At 48.6% G+C, this 16062-nt stretch overlaps 1 protein-coding gene and 1 pseudogene across 1 annotated transcript; both read right to left on the bottom strand.

Moving 5' to 3' along the window:
* Positions 1-8: 8 nt before the first annotated feature.
* Positions 9-6790, bottom strand: SLC31A2 (solute carrier family 31 member 2). Its single transcript, XM_014585559.2, has 3 exons — positions 6704-6790; positions 2150-2357; positions 9-923 (listed from the first exon to the last, which is right to left on the bottom strand). The coding sequence occupies exons 1-3, from the start codon at positions 6768-6770 to the stop codon at positions 755-757; spliced, it is 444 nt and encodes a 147-aa protein (XP_014441045.1). The 5' UTR covers positions 6771-6790; the 3' UTR covers positions 9-754.
* Positions 6791-9500: 2710 nt separating this feature from the next.
* Positions 9501-10429, bottom strand: LOC102475452 (single-stranded DNA-binding protein, mitochondrial pseudogene; annotated as a pseudogene).
* Positions 10430-16062: the final 5633 nt, after the last annotated feature.

Raw genomic sequence — 16062 nt, 5'->3', positions numbered from 1 at the left:
TCGGGGGCGGGGGGGGGTGGCATTCCACCTAAAGGATAAGCCAGGAAGACAAGAGTCCTGCATCTCTACCTTCAATCTTGTCACTCGCACCCTCCATCCAAAAAAGGGGAGCAGTTTCAGCAGAGGCCACCATCCACATGACTAAAATGAAATCGTTTCATTAAAACTTGTGTGTGAATGTACAAAATCAGAGCCAAGAGCTCAGTAGGAAAATGAAAAAACTCAGTTTGTCAATGGGATCCACAGGAAGAGGTCCTGTGTTGCAAAGGCAGACAGACGAGTGAGAAAAGGAGCTGGCGTGGCCCTTGTCCCCCAAAGGCAGAGGTGTCAGGAAATTCAAAGGAAGAAGCTCCTGATAATAAGGCACGAGCAGGAGAAAAGAATGTGTCCAGGTCCCATACCCCTCACCACCCAGAGCGCCTCTCCCAGTCTTGATCTTTGGAAATCTGTAAGCTTTGAGTCACAGAGGTGTGGTCAGGGGCTCAGCAGCCTTGTCCCCAGGCTTTGTTCTCCCTGTTCTCCTTTTGGTTACAGCAGCCTTATTAAGGCACAAAACTGGGCCTGGGCCCCGAGCTGGCTGGCAGAGGAGGGAGACAGCTGCAAGGGCCTCTGAGCTCCAGGGAGCAAGTGCTGGCTCCAGCTCCAAGTTTCCAGGGGCTGGGAATGAGCCCAAGGAACAGCCATCAGAAGACAAAGCTGGAAGTACAATGGAAGAGGGGTCCCGCTCCCTCCGTCTTCTGCACGGCCTCGCCCGCTAACCCGTACTGAGAAGTGGGTAGGCGAGGTAGTAGCCCACGGCAGAGCCCAGGATCACACCAAGGAAAATCCAGGTATTGTAGGACATGACAGCCAGCATCACGAAATAGCCGATGACCACCTGAGCAACATGAACTAGAGACTGGCCAAAGTGATACAGAAACCACCTAGGTAAAAAAAGAGAACTGATGTTAGGGAGTAGAAAGAACAACTGGATTAAAGGACTAGCTTATTGGGACCAGCAGTTAGCGTAATGGCTATGTCGCTGGACTCCCACGTAGTCGCCCGCGGTTCGCGTCCTGGACCCGGTGGCTTAGAAAACCTCACGCCAGGCGCGTGTGCGTGCGTGCCCAAGATCCCGAGAGAAGAATGGAGGAGAAGGGATTGCGGCATGGCCATCACCCGGGACGGTGATTTCTCGCTTTCTATCTCTGTCTCTGTCTGTCTGGTGAGCACAGGTGCCCTATAGCAAAAACCTCTCCAAAAAAAGAAGAAAGAAAAAAAAAAAAAAAAGGACAAGCTTATTTGCAAGTGTAAGCTTAAACCAGGAGAGGTTTCATTCCAAAGACACACATCTCTACATGGAGTTCTGAGCTTCCTGGGTCCTAGGTCAAAGGGAGAGTGATGGGATATGAAACCCATCTTGTCTGATGGGTAAAATCTCAGGTGTATTTTTCTCCTAGAATCTACTGTGGGAGGCGGAGTGATGGTGGACAAAGCGTGGACTTAGTGACAGATCGATTCCAGCTCTGCCATTCCCAAATGTGGTCTAGCACAAATGTCTTAACCTGTTTGCTTAGATTGGCCACTCTCCACATCTCCGAACTTAAATTTCTTCATGGATAAAACAGGAATAAGAACACCTCCCTTGCAGGGTGGTTGTGAAGATATGAGACACCCAAGTAAGGTGGCCGGTGATGGATCGAGCTGTTCATGAAGCCTGGTGAGAGGCCAGAAGGGAGAGCTAAGTGGTCGCCTGATCAGAGTGGGAAGAGAGAGGGCTGCCTTCCAGTACCAGGTGGGATACATGACTGACAGCACTGTCACCACTCCTTCAGGACAGCTGCAGGATCCCTCCTGGGTTTGAAACCTAGTCACCTAAGGAACCTAGTGAGACCTGAGGGTGGGATGGGTGGCCCTTCCTGTTGCTAGATAGAGGCTTACACTGGGTTTCTGAGGACCACAGTTCCCTAAAGCAACCAGCGGAGCCTCCCGAGGGGCTGTTCACAGAGCCCAGCCATCACGAGACCTGAGCTCTAGTCACCTTCCCAACTAACGGATTAGTTAGGCAAGACCTGGCGCTGCCCTGGGCCTCGGTGTCCTTTCTCTGGGCCCAGCCCACCCCTGTGTGAGCGTGATGGCTCTGCCCATTCCTCACTCCCAGCGCCTGTACCTGAGGCGGGTTCTGCCCACTGCGGGTGAGTCTGAGCCTGCAGAGTCCTGGTCCGGCTCCGCGATGACCTGCTGGCTGATGCTGATGGGCTGGCTGATGCTGATGGGCAGGCTCCCCAGGGCCTGGTGGAGCAGCTTGGCTTTGCCAACCTTGATGCCTTCATACAACACAGCCAGGAGCAGGACCACCAACACCGAAAGGACCATGCCTGTCAAGAGAGGCTGAGATGCACGGATCTGGCCTGGCAGGCATTGCTCTCTTCCCAACCACATCCCCCCCCAAATCAGGCCGCGGAAGGACACCTCCCCCCATTCCCTCCGACCCCCTCCGTCCGCCTCTGTCTTCAGCTTCTTCCCCACCCTTCTTGCTGAGAACTTCACCACCTCTTTTGCCTTCCAGATCTTTCTGGGTAGGGTGGGCCTACTGGAGTGTGGCCTTGAGATCAGGAAGAGCACTGGGAAAGGCAGGGGCTGAGGGCAAGGATGTCAGACTATCGCACCGTCGCTCCCACAGCAGGCAGTGCCAGTCTGGGCCATGACTTCTTGTCCAGGGAGGAGTGCCCACCCCAGGGTCCCATTTACATGGAGGCATACAAAACTAGTCTGGAAGGAGGGATCAAAAACCTCTCCAAAAAAGAAAGAAAAGAAGGTGTTTTTTATTTTCTTGTCTAATTCTCTTAAGTTTCTTTTCTGGGTACGCATTACTTTTACAATAGGATATAAAAACCAGTAAGTTATTTTACAGGAAATGTTAATTGCTAAGTAGAGCCGCTGTGTAGACTTACCTGCCAGCGGCTACATCTGCTTCACGAGCGGAGGGATGATAAAGGGTTCAGTTAAAGTGTTTTATTGGATTCTTTGCCCCCCCCCCCCCCCCCCCCGCCTCTGTCTTCAGCTTCTTCCCCACCCTTCTTGCTGAGAACTTCACCACCTCTTTTGCCTTCCAGATCTTTCTGGGTAGGGTGGGCCTACTGGAGTGTGGCCTTGAGATCAGGAAGAGCACTGGGAAAGGCAGGGGCTGAGGGCAAGGATGTCAGACTATCGCACCGTCGCTCCCACAGCAGGCAGTGCCAGTCTGGGCCATGACTTCTTGTCCAGGGAGGAGTGCCCACCCCAGGGTCCCATTTACATGGAGGCATACAAAACTAGTCTGGAAGGAGGGATCAAAAACCTCTCCAAAAAAGAAAGAAAAGAAGGTGTTTTTTATTTTCTTGTCTAATTCTCTTAAGTTTCTTTTCTGGGTACGCATTACTTTTACAATAGGATATAAAAACCAGTAAGTTATTTTACAGGAAATGTTAATTGCTAAGTATAGCCGCTGTGTAGACTTACCTGCCAGCGGCTACATCTGCTTCACGAGCGGAGGGATGATAAAGGGTTCAGTTAAAGTGTTTTATTGGATTCTTTGGTGTAGTAAATGGATTGTCGGTCTATTCGGTTTTCCTGGCACACGGCTCGTGAAACCGCTGGAAACTCCAAAGTGGGAAGTGTCTTTCTGCATGTTAATAAGATGACTGACAGCTGGGGTCTCTAGACAGCCTCCCAATAAGGACTGGTTGCCAGGGGAACCAACCTCGTGATTAGAGGGTTGGAACTTTCAACCCCATCCCCTGGCTTCTGGGGAGGGGAATGGAAGTGAGGGTTGTGTTGATCACTAATAGCTGATGACTTAATCAGTCATGCCAATGTATGGAGCCCCCATAAAAATCTAGAAGGACGGGGTTCAGAGATTTCCAGTTGCTGAACTCATAGAGGTGCAGAGAGGGTGGTATGCCCCGAGGGCATGAAAGCGGTGTGTCCCTTCCTACATGCCTTGCCCTGTGCATGTCTCCCATCTTGCTGTTTATAACAAGGGGGTAAGGCCAGCAGGTGGCACGGTCAACCCCGCCTCCCAGACCTGGAGACTTGAAAACACACTGCAGTGCATGTCCCTGCATGCCCCAAACCCCCAGAGAAGAGTGGGAGGGAAGGGATTGAAGCATGGCTCCCACCCCTGAGGAGTGACTTCCCACATTCCCTCTCTGTCTCTCCCCTAGGAGCACATGTGCCCTGTGGCAAAAATCTAAAAAAAACAAAAACAAACCGATAATAAAGGACTAAATGGAAGCAAAGTGTTTCCCTGAGTGTTGTGAACCATCCAAGCAAGCAATCAACTCTTATGAAGGGTTCACGGGAGCCTCAATTTATAGCTGTTGGGTCAGAAGCACAACAGACAACCAGGGACTTGTGATTCACGTCTGAAATGGAGCCAGTCCTGGGGGGTGTGCAAACTCCAGTTAGAACTGAATTAGGGAGGGAAAGGAACAGGGGGAAAAATATGTTTAATTGACACAAAAATGGAAAGTTATTTGCTAATGATAATGTATATGGTAATGTCTTGGCCTTGACTGATATGCACTGTGATTCACACTGGAAAAACCAGTGTTGTTAACTGTAAAGATAAATAGTGATTAAATGTAAATTTAAAATATAAGTAAACTAAAAAAAAAAAAAAAAAGAAAAGAAAAGGAAAAATATGAATTAAGTTGTAGGACATCCCAGCTGGTGTCAGTGGGACGGAAGCCAACATATCTGGTCACAGAAGTGTACTGAACATAAGAGGAAAAAAAAGACCAACCTCCTCTTCCCAACCTCCCAGGAGAAAATTATCTGTAAAAGATGCAAGTTTGTTTTATTTTTTTTTTTTGGAGAGGTTTTTGCTATAGGGCACGTGTGTTCGCCAGACAAAGAGAGAGACAGAAACCGAGAAATCGCCCCCCAGTGGGGAGGGCCATGCCGCAATCCCTTCTCCTCCTTTCTCCTCTCGGGATCTTGGGCACGCACGCACATGCGCCCAACGTGAGTTTAAGCCGCCGGGTCTGGGACTCAAACCGTGGTCGACTACCTGGGAGTCCAGTGACATAGCCATTACACTAACTGCTGGTCCCAAGATGCAGGTTTTTAAAATACAAAATTAGGGACCATCAAATAAAGCTTGTGCCACTGACACTCAGTTTCATCATCTTCACCCAAGGTCTCTCATGCCTGTATAGTCAGATGATGGCTGAAGCTAGTCACAAAGATTTCCCTGCTCTTATGACCAGAGGTTGACACTGGCTGTTAGCTCAGACCTCAGCCAGGGTTGTTGGCTGAACACCTAGGCTTCTTTGTGGTGGGGCAGCTAGTATTGCTAGCTGTCAATCACCTCACAGAACCTTGAGAAAAATTAATAAGCCACTGTTTACTCAGCAGTATGGTAGTAGGGATGACCATCACTTATTTTCACTTGCAATGATAGGCATTCGGGCTGTTTCCTGTCTATTTTTAAGTTCCAGTTATTAAAGTTGAAAAGTGACTCCAGGGGACCAGCAGATGGTGTAATGGTTACATCATTGGACTCCCACATGGCCGACCACAGTTCAAGCCCTGGACTCAGTGACTTGAAACTCATACTGGGCATGTGTGCATGCCCAAAATTCTGAGAGGAGAGTGGAGAAGGGATTGCAGTGTGGCCATCCTCCCAGGGGGTGACTTCTTACTGTCTGTCTCTCTGTCTCGGTCTCTCCAGCAAGCACATAGGCCCTATAGCAAAAAAATCTCTTGGAAAAAAAAAAGTGACTCCATTGGGGCCGGCTGGTAGGGCAGTGGTTAAGGTGCTGGAGTCCCACATGGCTGACCATGGTTTGAGTCCTGGACCTGCTGACTTACTTTCTCATTTTCCCTCTTTCTCTCTGGTGAGCGTATGTACCCTATAGTAAATTTACAAATAATAATCATAAATAAAATAAAATAAGTAATTCTTAGAAGAAAAAGTGACTCCCACACTTACCTTTTTTAACTTGCCAGAGTTTGCATGTGCTCACTAGAGAGATGGGGAGAAAGGGAGAAAGCACCCCCCAGTGGGGCGTGGTCATGCAATCCTTTTTCCATCTTTCTTGTTAGGATTTGGGACATGCATGTTAGGATTTGAGATGTGCACATGCACACACACACATACACTGTGTTTTTCAAGCCACAGGACTGAGACACAAATCACCCAGTTAGCCATGTGGGATCCAGCTCCCTCAACCACCAGGCCATGGAGCCAGCCCAGTGCCATACTCTAGCCTTTTCAAGTCCAAGGAAAACTGCCTTTTCAAATTAATGTCTCATCAGAGGTCCCAGGCTGCGGCAGTTGATGTGGGCTTCTGAGTTGGTGCTGGACAGTGAGCTCTGGATCGGGGGGAGATGCGAGGAGGCAACAGGAGGCCTTGATTGAGATCTGGCTCCAAAGCTTACTATGTGTGGCCCTGCACGAGACTTCCCCACTCTGGACGTCAGTTCCTTCCTCTGTAATGGAGGAAAGGCTGCCTTTCCGGCCTCCCTCTCTGAACCTCTGTGGAAATCAGTGAGATAACAGAGCCCGGCAATCTGAAGGGTAGAGGTTGCAGATGGGATTACAAATGCAACGCTCCTGCTCAATGTTTATGCCAGAGGGTTCGGGCTCTCACTTAAACACCCACAGAGCCCCAAGTTCTCTACTGCCAGGTGCTACAAAGACTTCCCAGGCTACAGGTCCGGGCTGCCCAATTCTTACCTGTAGGACTGTGGACACTCCAGAAGTCAAACAGAAGCACCACCTTATCTGAGAAGACGAAATGCATCTGGAAGAGAAGGGAATCCATATCACAAGGTACTTAGGGCAGTGGAAGTCGTGGTCTCTAATGCTCTCCAGCAGCCTCCTCTGGCGGCCCAGAAAAGGGGGGCTCCTGGACTTAGGTGCTGGGAGAGGACATCAGGGCCACCTGGGCCACATGGAAGAGGGACTTGCCCAAGTAGGTAGCAGTAGAGGTGTGAGCTGGCCCTACTTGGTGTGGAGGTGGAGGTGGGCACGTGCCCCTCCTCACTGGGCTACCCAGGCTCGGATGTCACAGTGCTCTCAGGCCAAGTGAGGCTGTCCCCTCTGTGCCTCTTCCTGGGGCCCCAATCATTCTGCTCCCGCTTCAGGAGCTGCTCCAGGGATCTGTGTAACGGGAGTATGGAGTCTTTCTTGTCCTGGGGAGTCCAGGCAGATCCAGAGGTGCTTATCATGGGGGACGGGGGTTCCAAGGGCAGCTGACTTCAGTCTGTATTCCACATCTGTGCACTCATGCACCAAACACTCACTAAGCCCAACCGTGTGCCCAGCATTATGGAGAAAAGTTAATGGCTCTGCACTTGCTGAGCGAACCTAGCTACAAAGACTGAAGGTAACAGCAATGGCCATGCAGTGCCTGTCAGAGTGCCCTTTCCAGAGCGCCTGGTCCACCCACGGTCAGGCAGCATCAAGGGCTTTTCTGTATACGACCACATGTTAATGTCCCAGCAGACTTCTGAATGGCAGGGACTATTAGGATTCTTTTAAAGAAAGGACAACTGAGGAAACTATTGGGTCATTGGAAAAGGAATGATGTATTTTTCTGTTTAATTATGCAAAAATGCATCATGACTTTTCTGACAACCCAATGGATTTAGAGAAGCTAACCTGATTTGCTGGAGGTCACAAAGCTACTAAGGTGAAGGAGCTGAGATTCAGGCTTACGTTGGCTGATAGCATATAGGCGGTAAGATATGCACCTTGGGACAACAGTTAATCATTTTAGGAATAAGAAACGTTGGAAAGCACTAGGGAAGTCTTCTTTGCCTTTACTTCATATAAGTATTTTAGCTCACACCAACACTTGGATTTCGTGGTTGATGACACCCAAATTAACTTTTTAGGCGAGTTCAACTTCATGCTGATGATGTATCAAATTCATTTTATGCAAAAAAATTGTTTTTCATTTTTTCTGGAAGTGACATATGTTGAAGCTACAAATCCTATGGCAGCATTTGTGCTGGGGCAGTCATTACAAAAAATGTTTTTGGCGCAGCCATGATGGTATGCACTAAGGTGCTGTGCTCTGCAAGGTGGGACCTCATAGGAGGCCTGAGTTTGATTCCCAAGACAACCAAAAAGCCAGGTGTGCACCTGTAATCCCAGTGACTCAAGCAACTGAGCCAAGAGAATCACAAGATAATGAAATCCTGTCTTTAAAAAAATGTTTTTAAACCTTAAGATTACATTCTCTCTCGGGGCCAGCAGGTGGCGTGGTGGTTAAGGTGCTGGACACTCCCACATGGCTATCCATGGTTGGAGTTCAGGACCTGGTAGCTTGCTTTTCCACTTTATCTCTCTCTGGTCAAATTGAAATGAATGAATGACTAAATAAAATTAAATAAATAATTATTTTGTAAAAAAGATTATTTTCTGTTTGAATGTGTAATCCTTATTCAAAAGAGTAATATTAAGGTTACTAGTTCTATGCAAACTACTATTTCGACTGTAACAGGATTTTTGAAGAGTTGAATCACTTCTGGTACCTTGGTATACATGTTTTCATTTGTTGTTTCTTAGTACATTCTTACTGAAAAATTCTTGTTTTGATCTGCCTCAATGTAATATATATTGTTTCTATATAGAAAAACATTTTAAAAAATTATAAAATGAAATTTTAAAAATCATTGTAATCTGTCTGGCGAACGCATGCGCCCTATAGCAAAAATCTCTCCAAAAAAAAAATTATAAAATTAAATTTTAAAAATCATTGTAATCTATAAACTCATAAGGGAATGTATGTTACGAATGCTATTGACAATGATATGACGTGAGTTCATAGTACTGTTACAAGTACCAAAAGACCAAAACCTCAATAAAATTTGAGGCAAATGTGTTACTATGTCATTTAAATAAAAACATTTTATAAGTTTAAAAGAAATTAAAAAAAACACTTTAGTCAGATGAATTTCAAAGCCCTGCTCATTCCAGACACTTGCTGTCTCTCAATCTCCAAGAAGAGAGGTAAGAAAAGAGCTGAATAGCCATTTTAAAGGCCCACTCCAGGCTTAATGATGGTATTTGGTAAAAGGAAGGCCTGACAGATTCATTGGTTAGCCCTCTTTCAGGGAGAAAGGACCCTCTAGTCTCTAGGAAGCCCTCGGTGGCCTATAAAAGAAGCTCTGCAAACACCCTGAGTGCTCACCCACCAAGAAGATCCTGGTTGAGCAGGGATCAGCTGGTGGCAGCGTCTGGCTTCTAAGACAATGGACAACTTAGAATCCTCCAGTGTCAGAGCTATAGTTGTCCTCGGGGAAGTTTTGGTTTCTAGGTTTCAACATTTCTTTCTCCTTTATTCAAGACAGAGCGTGTGCGCATTCACATACATGTTAAGAGAAAGAGAAAGGAGCACCCTCCCCAGGGCCTGGATGCACTGCCACCCACTTCCTCCAGTCCTCTAGCTATGGGTCGCGGGCACTCACACACACATGGCGTGTTTCAGGCTGACTGGACTAGGGATTTAAACCATGGTCACCATGTGGGATCTGGCTTCTCTTGCGGAAAGCATTACCACCGTGCCACGGAGCCGGCCTAGCTTTCAACTTTTTTTGCCAGGGAACACTGGCAAAATCTCTGTATCTCTATTATATGTACATGGGGCTCTGGGGACAGAGGGGTGAGCTCTGCTGAAACTCAGTTTGAAAACATGAATATGGTCCATCCCCAGTCCCTCCCCACCTTCTCTCATTTCCCAGTGAGGAAAATGAATTCCAAGAGGGGAAGGAATTTGCCCCAGACTTCATAAGCAGTAGCCTGGTGGCTCTCAATTTGTGTTCAAGAGGAGAGGGCCTGGAAAAAGACTGTGGTTTTTGTTTGTTTGTTTTATTTCTTTTTCTTTTTTTATAAAAAGAGTACTTTAATTCTTGTCCTCAGAAATGATAGCCTATACATGATTTGGATATGAGACTGTACCAAGTGATGGCCAAAGGAGAATCATCCATTCTACACCTTCTGTTTGGTCTGGTCACTCAGAAATATCATGTTATCAGCTCTGATTGTTGTTGCCTGCTGCCTCACGCTATTTTTATCCGTGTATTCACCATAGTCTACTTTCCCTTCCACATACATTCGAGACCCCTCTTGCACACACTGATATGCCATATCTCTGAAGCCTGGCCAGAATACTGATTTTCTGTGCCGTGTTGTCTTCTGGCTAACATTGCCCATGTGGTAGACTTCATTGTCCCCTGAGCTCCACATCTCATTTGTTGCCAAAGAAAACCTTGTGACTGGATTGTTTCCTTCCACCTGCCTCATGACAGGATCCTGACCCACTCTCCCAAGTAACTGCACGCGATTCAGAGATCTTTCAAGAATCAAACTGCTAGATATTTCAGATTCATATCTTACAAACGGATGAAGTACCGGTAATACGGGTCTTCGAAACGTGGCTTCTATTTTCTTTTCTTACGATCTAATATTTAGGTCTTTCCAGGGTGGGAGGCTGGGCACCCTTTCCCAAAGGGGACACTCCCACCCCACACCACCGGGGAGCTTGGGAGAAACCTCCGGGTTCTCCGCATCAGGGTGGGCAGAAGGGCTAGACATCCACACAGCACCACCTCCCGACCCTGCGGGCAGGCAGGCAGGCAGGACTGAGACTGGGTTTTCATGTAGGCTGTGGGGAATTCAAGCTTAGGCAAACCTCAGGGTGGAGTGGAGCGATAGGCAGACTAGATTAACTACCATGCTGTCAGGAGCCATGTCATGTGGGTGTTCCATGGCCTTCTGGAAACCAGAACCACAAACCTGTTTGCAGGTGTGCCAATCTTCTATTAATACTTGCCGATGACAGTCCTATACCTCAGGCCACACGTGTTCTAGCCTCTTCCCTTCTCCTCTCAGAATTTAGAATCAAAGGAGATAGTAAAGAATAGAAGATCGAGTCCAGGTTATGGAACAAAACAGGTCTGCTAATCAGGGCCTCTCTCGGGCCTGTTTCCTCCTAGAGAAGCTAGAAAGCCTGTGACATTGTCTGACAAGGTGACCCACAGTTAAGGACTCCATAGTCTGGGCCACCCTCTCCCACACAGGTTGAAGCTGGGGGGCGTGGGGTTGTCCTCAAAAGTGTTTCTGGAGAGATCTACAAGGCGTTAGGAGCTACTCTGTGGATTCTGTGGCCAAGTAAGTTCAGAAGAAACTGGAATTGGGCAAAATGAAATTTAACAGTTCTCAGCTGCCAGAAGACTGAGTCTAGGATCCTCTCCCTACCTCTTTCTTGTTGAGCACCCTGTAGGAGAGTAACTCACAGAATACACCTCAAGACATCTAGTTCAGAGCAACCTCCTTTTCCATACTTGGGAGAAAGGGGGGATGACATTTAGTACTTTGTGCCAGGCACTATTCAAAAAACGCTACCTCTCTGAACTGCTCTTTGCTCCATTTTATAGACGGCACGACTAAGCAGTATGGCTCGGATTTTGCCAGGCCGGCTGGCTTCAGTCAGACTCTGGGTTCTTCACGGCTCTGAACACAGCCGCTCAGGGCAGAAGAAGTCTGCAAGGCCGTCGTGACACATCCAGGGCCGCACTGGGATTAGCAGCATCAGGACTAGAACTGGGGTGTCTCTACGAGCCCCTCATCTGACACAGAGGAAAGCAGAGATGCTAAGACATGGAGTTGAGGCCACCGTATTCTGCAAGACCAGCAGAGTTAAGGTTGAGCCGGTTTTTGGTTGTTAGTTTTAATTTTCAGAAAGAAGATGTGAACATAGCCAAAGAGGCAGATATGGACACCTTGGGGGAAAAGAAAGGAAGAAACTGAGGGGCGAGGGGTGGAATATACGAGAAAAAGCCTCTGTGCAGTTAGGGATAGCCAGGCTCAGCCCTCCCAAGCATGTGCAGTCAGTAGCCGGCTGCTACTTCCCTAAGACAAAGCATTTACGTTAAACAGAGGAAACCACAAGGATCAAGGGCCTGGAAAGTAAACCCAGAGCCCAGGGGACTGCAGCTAGAAAGGAGGATGAAAACACAAGAAGGAAGGGGTGGGAAGGACTCAGGTGTGATGAGCCATGCTGCCAGACCTGGATCTGCACAGGCAGCGTGAGTTCCAGGTGAGTCATGAGGTGTTGGGAAGTGTGCCCAGGCCTGGGAGACCATAGCTCATGAGCCCCACACTGGCAAGTGGCCTAGAGAGGGATGGCAGCATTTCCTTAGACTCTCCAGGGTCTTATTAGATATGCAGATTCCAGGGTTTCCTCAGATCCTACACAAGATTACTTTGTAATTGGCAGAGGGTGCGTGCACTGTCCTGAGAGAAAACGAAAGCAACCCCCTCCTTCTTGAGGTATGGTTGTACCACAATCCTTTTTTATCCATTCCTCCTTTCCATCAGGATTTTGGGCACACATACACATGTACCCATGTGCTTGGTTGGTTTGGGTTTTTCTGGTTTTTGTTTTTTGGGTTTTTTTTGAGAGATATTTGCTATAAGGCATGCGTGCTCACCGGAGAGACAGAGAGACAGAAAGTGAGAAATCACCCCCCAGAGGGTATGGCCATGCCACAATCCTTTCTCTTCCATTCTCCTCTTGGGTTTTTGGGCACACACGCACACGTACCTAGAGTGAGTTTTAAGCCACTGAGGGGACTCGAACCACGGTCGACTGCATGTTAAGGATGCAAATTCTAAGCTACACTGCCTGGTCCTGCCTCCCATCTCTGCCAAGAACTAGTTGCATGACCTTGAGCTCCTGACACTCAGCAAGCCCCTCTGGACCTCAGTCTCCTCATCTGTAAAACGGGGACAGGATTCATGGAACCCTTTCTTGTTAACTTAGTACAGATGGGCTCCACTCCTGCCCTAAAACCTCATAAAAGGAATCAGTGTGCCTCTGTTTCTGGGTTGTGTGGGGGGCTTCATCCATGCGTCTCCTCAAACCCTGAGTTCAGGTGTGGGCCTTGCAACTTTGGATTCGGCAGAGACGTAAAACAGACCTCGCTGTTTTACTCAGCAAACATGCCTTCCTGTTATGAAAAGGGATCTGACTCATGTCACCACCACAGTGTTGGTGCCTCTACAGGGTCCCAGCTCCCTGGAGACCTTGGATCTGCAGGACAAAGAAAGAAATGTAAAACCATCAGTTCAAACAGGACAGCTGCCCAGCTGCTGTGTGCCTCTTTGGAGGGCCTCATGTACTAACCTCTCATCCTTTGTCAGGGTCACTCCCTAGACTCTTGTAGGTGCCTACTATTATTAACCCTTTTAAATTAAAAGGAGTGGAGCCGGCAGGTAGCAAGGTGGTTAAGGCACTGGACTCCCACATAGTTGACTGTGGTTCAAGTCCTGGACCTGGCAGCTTGCTTTCCCCCTTTCCCCTCTCTGTCTCTCTCTGGTCAAATTAAATAATAATAATAATGATAATGATAAGAAAAATTAAACAAATAATTATTTTAAAAAATAAAATACAAGGAGCTATTCCTGTGGCCTAATGGTTAAGGGAGCCCAGTCCTACATGACCAAACATGGTTTAAACCCAGCCCCTGGGGCCAGAAAACCATGCTGGGTACATGCGCATGAGTGCCCCAAATTCCAACAGGATGGAGAAATGGAGAATGGATTGGGATGTGTTCAGATCTCATTGGGGGTGCTTTCTCCCTCTCCCTCTCTTTCTCTCTCAAGCAAGCACATGTGCCCTCTGACAAATTAAAAAATACAAAAAATAGGGACCAGCAGATGGCATAGCAGCTATGTCACTGGACTCCCACATGGCTGACCACAGTTTGAGTCTCAGACCCAGTCACTTGAAAATCATGTCGGTGCATGTGTGTGCATGCCCAAAATTTCAGGAGGAGAATAGAGGAAAAGGGATTGCGGCATGGCCATCCTCCCTCAGGGGGTGATTTCTCACTTTCCTTCTCATTGTCTCTATCTCTCTCTCTCCAGCAAGCGCAAGCTGCCTAAGGCAAATTTTCTAAAAAAAAACAAAAACCAAAAAACGAAAAACAAAAAATTAAAAATAACAAAGAAGGCACAGAAAAGCTCACGTCTCTGCCTGAGGTCATTCACAGATCAGGTATCCAGAGCAAGAGATCATTCTGGAAAGCTTGTGCTAGTGTGCACAAAGAGCATCCTGGGTGTTTCTGGGGCCACACTTGGACAAATCAACTGAACCATGCGTCTCTCCTGCCTCCCGGGAGGGACTGGCCATGTACACGGCACAGCTTCACAGTGGAAATCTAGGCAGTCGCTTAAAATCATGCCTTAGAATTTCAGGCAAAACAGCTTTTCCTCTCCCTAGTAGGAAAGTGGAATTTGCTCAAGGTAAACAGTTAAAACTACTAGTACCAAAACAAATGTAAAAATCATTTTGATTCCTACCACCGTATCAAAAAGAGTATTTGCTGACACCGTAAAATGTTCACAAAGGACTGATATGCAAAACCAAACAGGTACAAATAATCCCATGAAATTCCATTGACACTGGATTACGTTCATTCAGCTTCAGCAGAAGCCTCTGGCACCATCTGGGCCGGCTGGGGTGCTGCACCCATCACCCCTTCTCTGAGTCCACTTGGTAAAGCAGCTGGCATGAATGGAAGGTCCCAGTGGCTAATTAATCAGGCAGGGAGTTTCCATAACTGCTTTCCTATCATCCTTAGATCCCAAACAGCCCAGGTGCTTGGCCATGGACTTGAACACCCACAGAACAGTAAAACTAATTCAGCCAACATTTTCTCTAGTTGTGCAGGTCCGGAGACAAGAGAGATGAGTGGGACAAGCCCTTGGCCCTGAAGGACCTAAACAGTGTTAGGAGAGTCAGAAAGGTGGACAGGTCATTTCAACAAGGAGAGTCACAGAGTGAGGCATGGTGGAGGATTCCAGGGGGCTGCTGGGGACGAAACCAGCAGGGAGATACCTCTCTCCGCCAGAGGGCTAGTGCCTAGGACAGTTCTGAAACAGCGTGAGCAGGAGGCAGCTCCGGGGAAGACAGACTGTACTGTGTGTTCAGAGCTGCGAGTGCCCACAGAGCGCATCTGGTTCCACCTGGCTGGAGTGTCTGAAGCCTGGAGGGACAGGTAAACCTAAGTCACTCAGCCTTCCCTAGTGCTGTCTTGTCCCTAGAGGAAAAGATTCTGATCAGAACACCCCGACTTGAGGGAAGGGACTCTGGGCTGTAGTTCTCAATTAAAGGGCTTTGTGGTCAGCTATACAAGGGGCAGGGCCCCAATCTTGTCTTCCCACTTGGGATGAATCTGGGCCTTGGAGCAGCTGCACTTCACTTATCTGCCCTACTCCAGACCCGCCCTGGGTGGGGATGTGCTCTGGGGAGGAGGGAGCAATCCCACACTTGTTTTCTTCTTGATTTTCTCATTTGGAGTTCATCGTACTTTGAGGAAAAAAATCCCTCCTTTATAAGCCAGAGTCCAGAAGATGCCGGCCCCCCCCAGCCGCTAACTCGGGGCCTGGGGACCTTTTAGGAGCTTCCATCTACTTCTCCTTTTCTCTCCCCTTTGGAGGAGGGCAGGAGCTGGGGGTGAGCGTCTGACTAAATGGCCTCTCTAGGCTTCCTGCACTTTCAATTCGATGCCATTCTTCATCGGAGGAAATGATATGACTTCGAAGAGCTTAGCCAGCTGTCAACTCTCCAGCCCCAGTGGAACCTACCAAGAAAAATGGCTTGTCTGGAGCCCTCATTTGGGTCTCCACTTGTAGGGAGGAAAGTAGCTGAGTCTGGGGCTTCCTCTTCAGGGCAGCCTTCCTGGAGCTCCCCACGTCACGGCTGCCCCCACGCCCCACCTCGGCGCTGGCCGGAGCTCCCGGGCTGGGGACCCGGTACTGCGCTGTCCACCTGCTCGCCCACCTCGGTGCTGAGCCGCGGCAGGCGCTCAGTCACTGCTCCTCCGGCCCGACAGACTCCCAGCAGGTGACACAAGTCACAAGGAGCCCCAAAGCCACCGTGAGCCCCATCTGCCCGGTCCCCCGACCCCGTGCGGGCTGCTGGCAGTGCTGTCCACACACGCCCTCGTCCGCCCTGGGCCAGGGGCAACGAGAATCTCGGGGTGCCGGGGCGGCTGCTCCAGGGGACCCCGCCCCAATCG

Source organism: Tupaia chinensis, unplaced genomic scaffold (assembly GCF_000334495.1).
Source record: "Tupaia chinensis unplaced genomic scaffold, TupChi_1.0 Scaffold000081_1, whole genome shotgun sequence".
Lineage (NCBI taxonomy): Eukaryota > Metazoa > Chordata > Mammalia > Scandentia > Tupaiidae > Tupaia > Tupaia belangeri.
The sequence above is the reverse complement of the archived record's forward strand: the minus strand, read 5'-3'. Positions and strand labels throughout refer to the sequence as shown.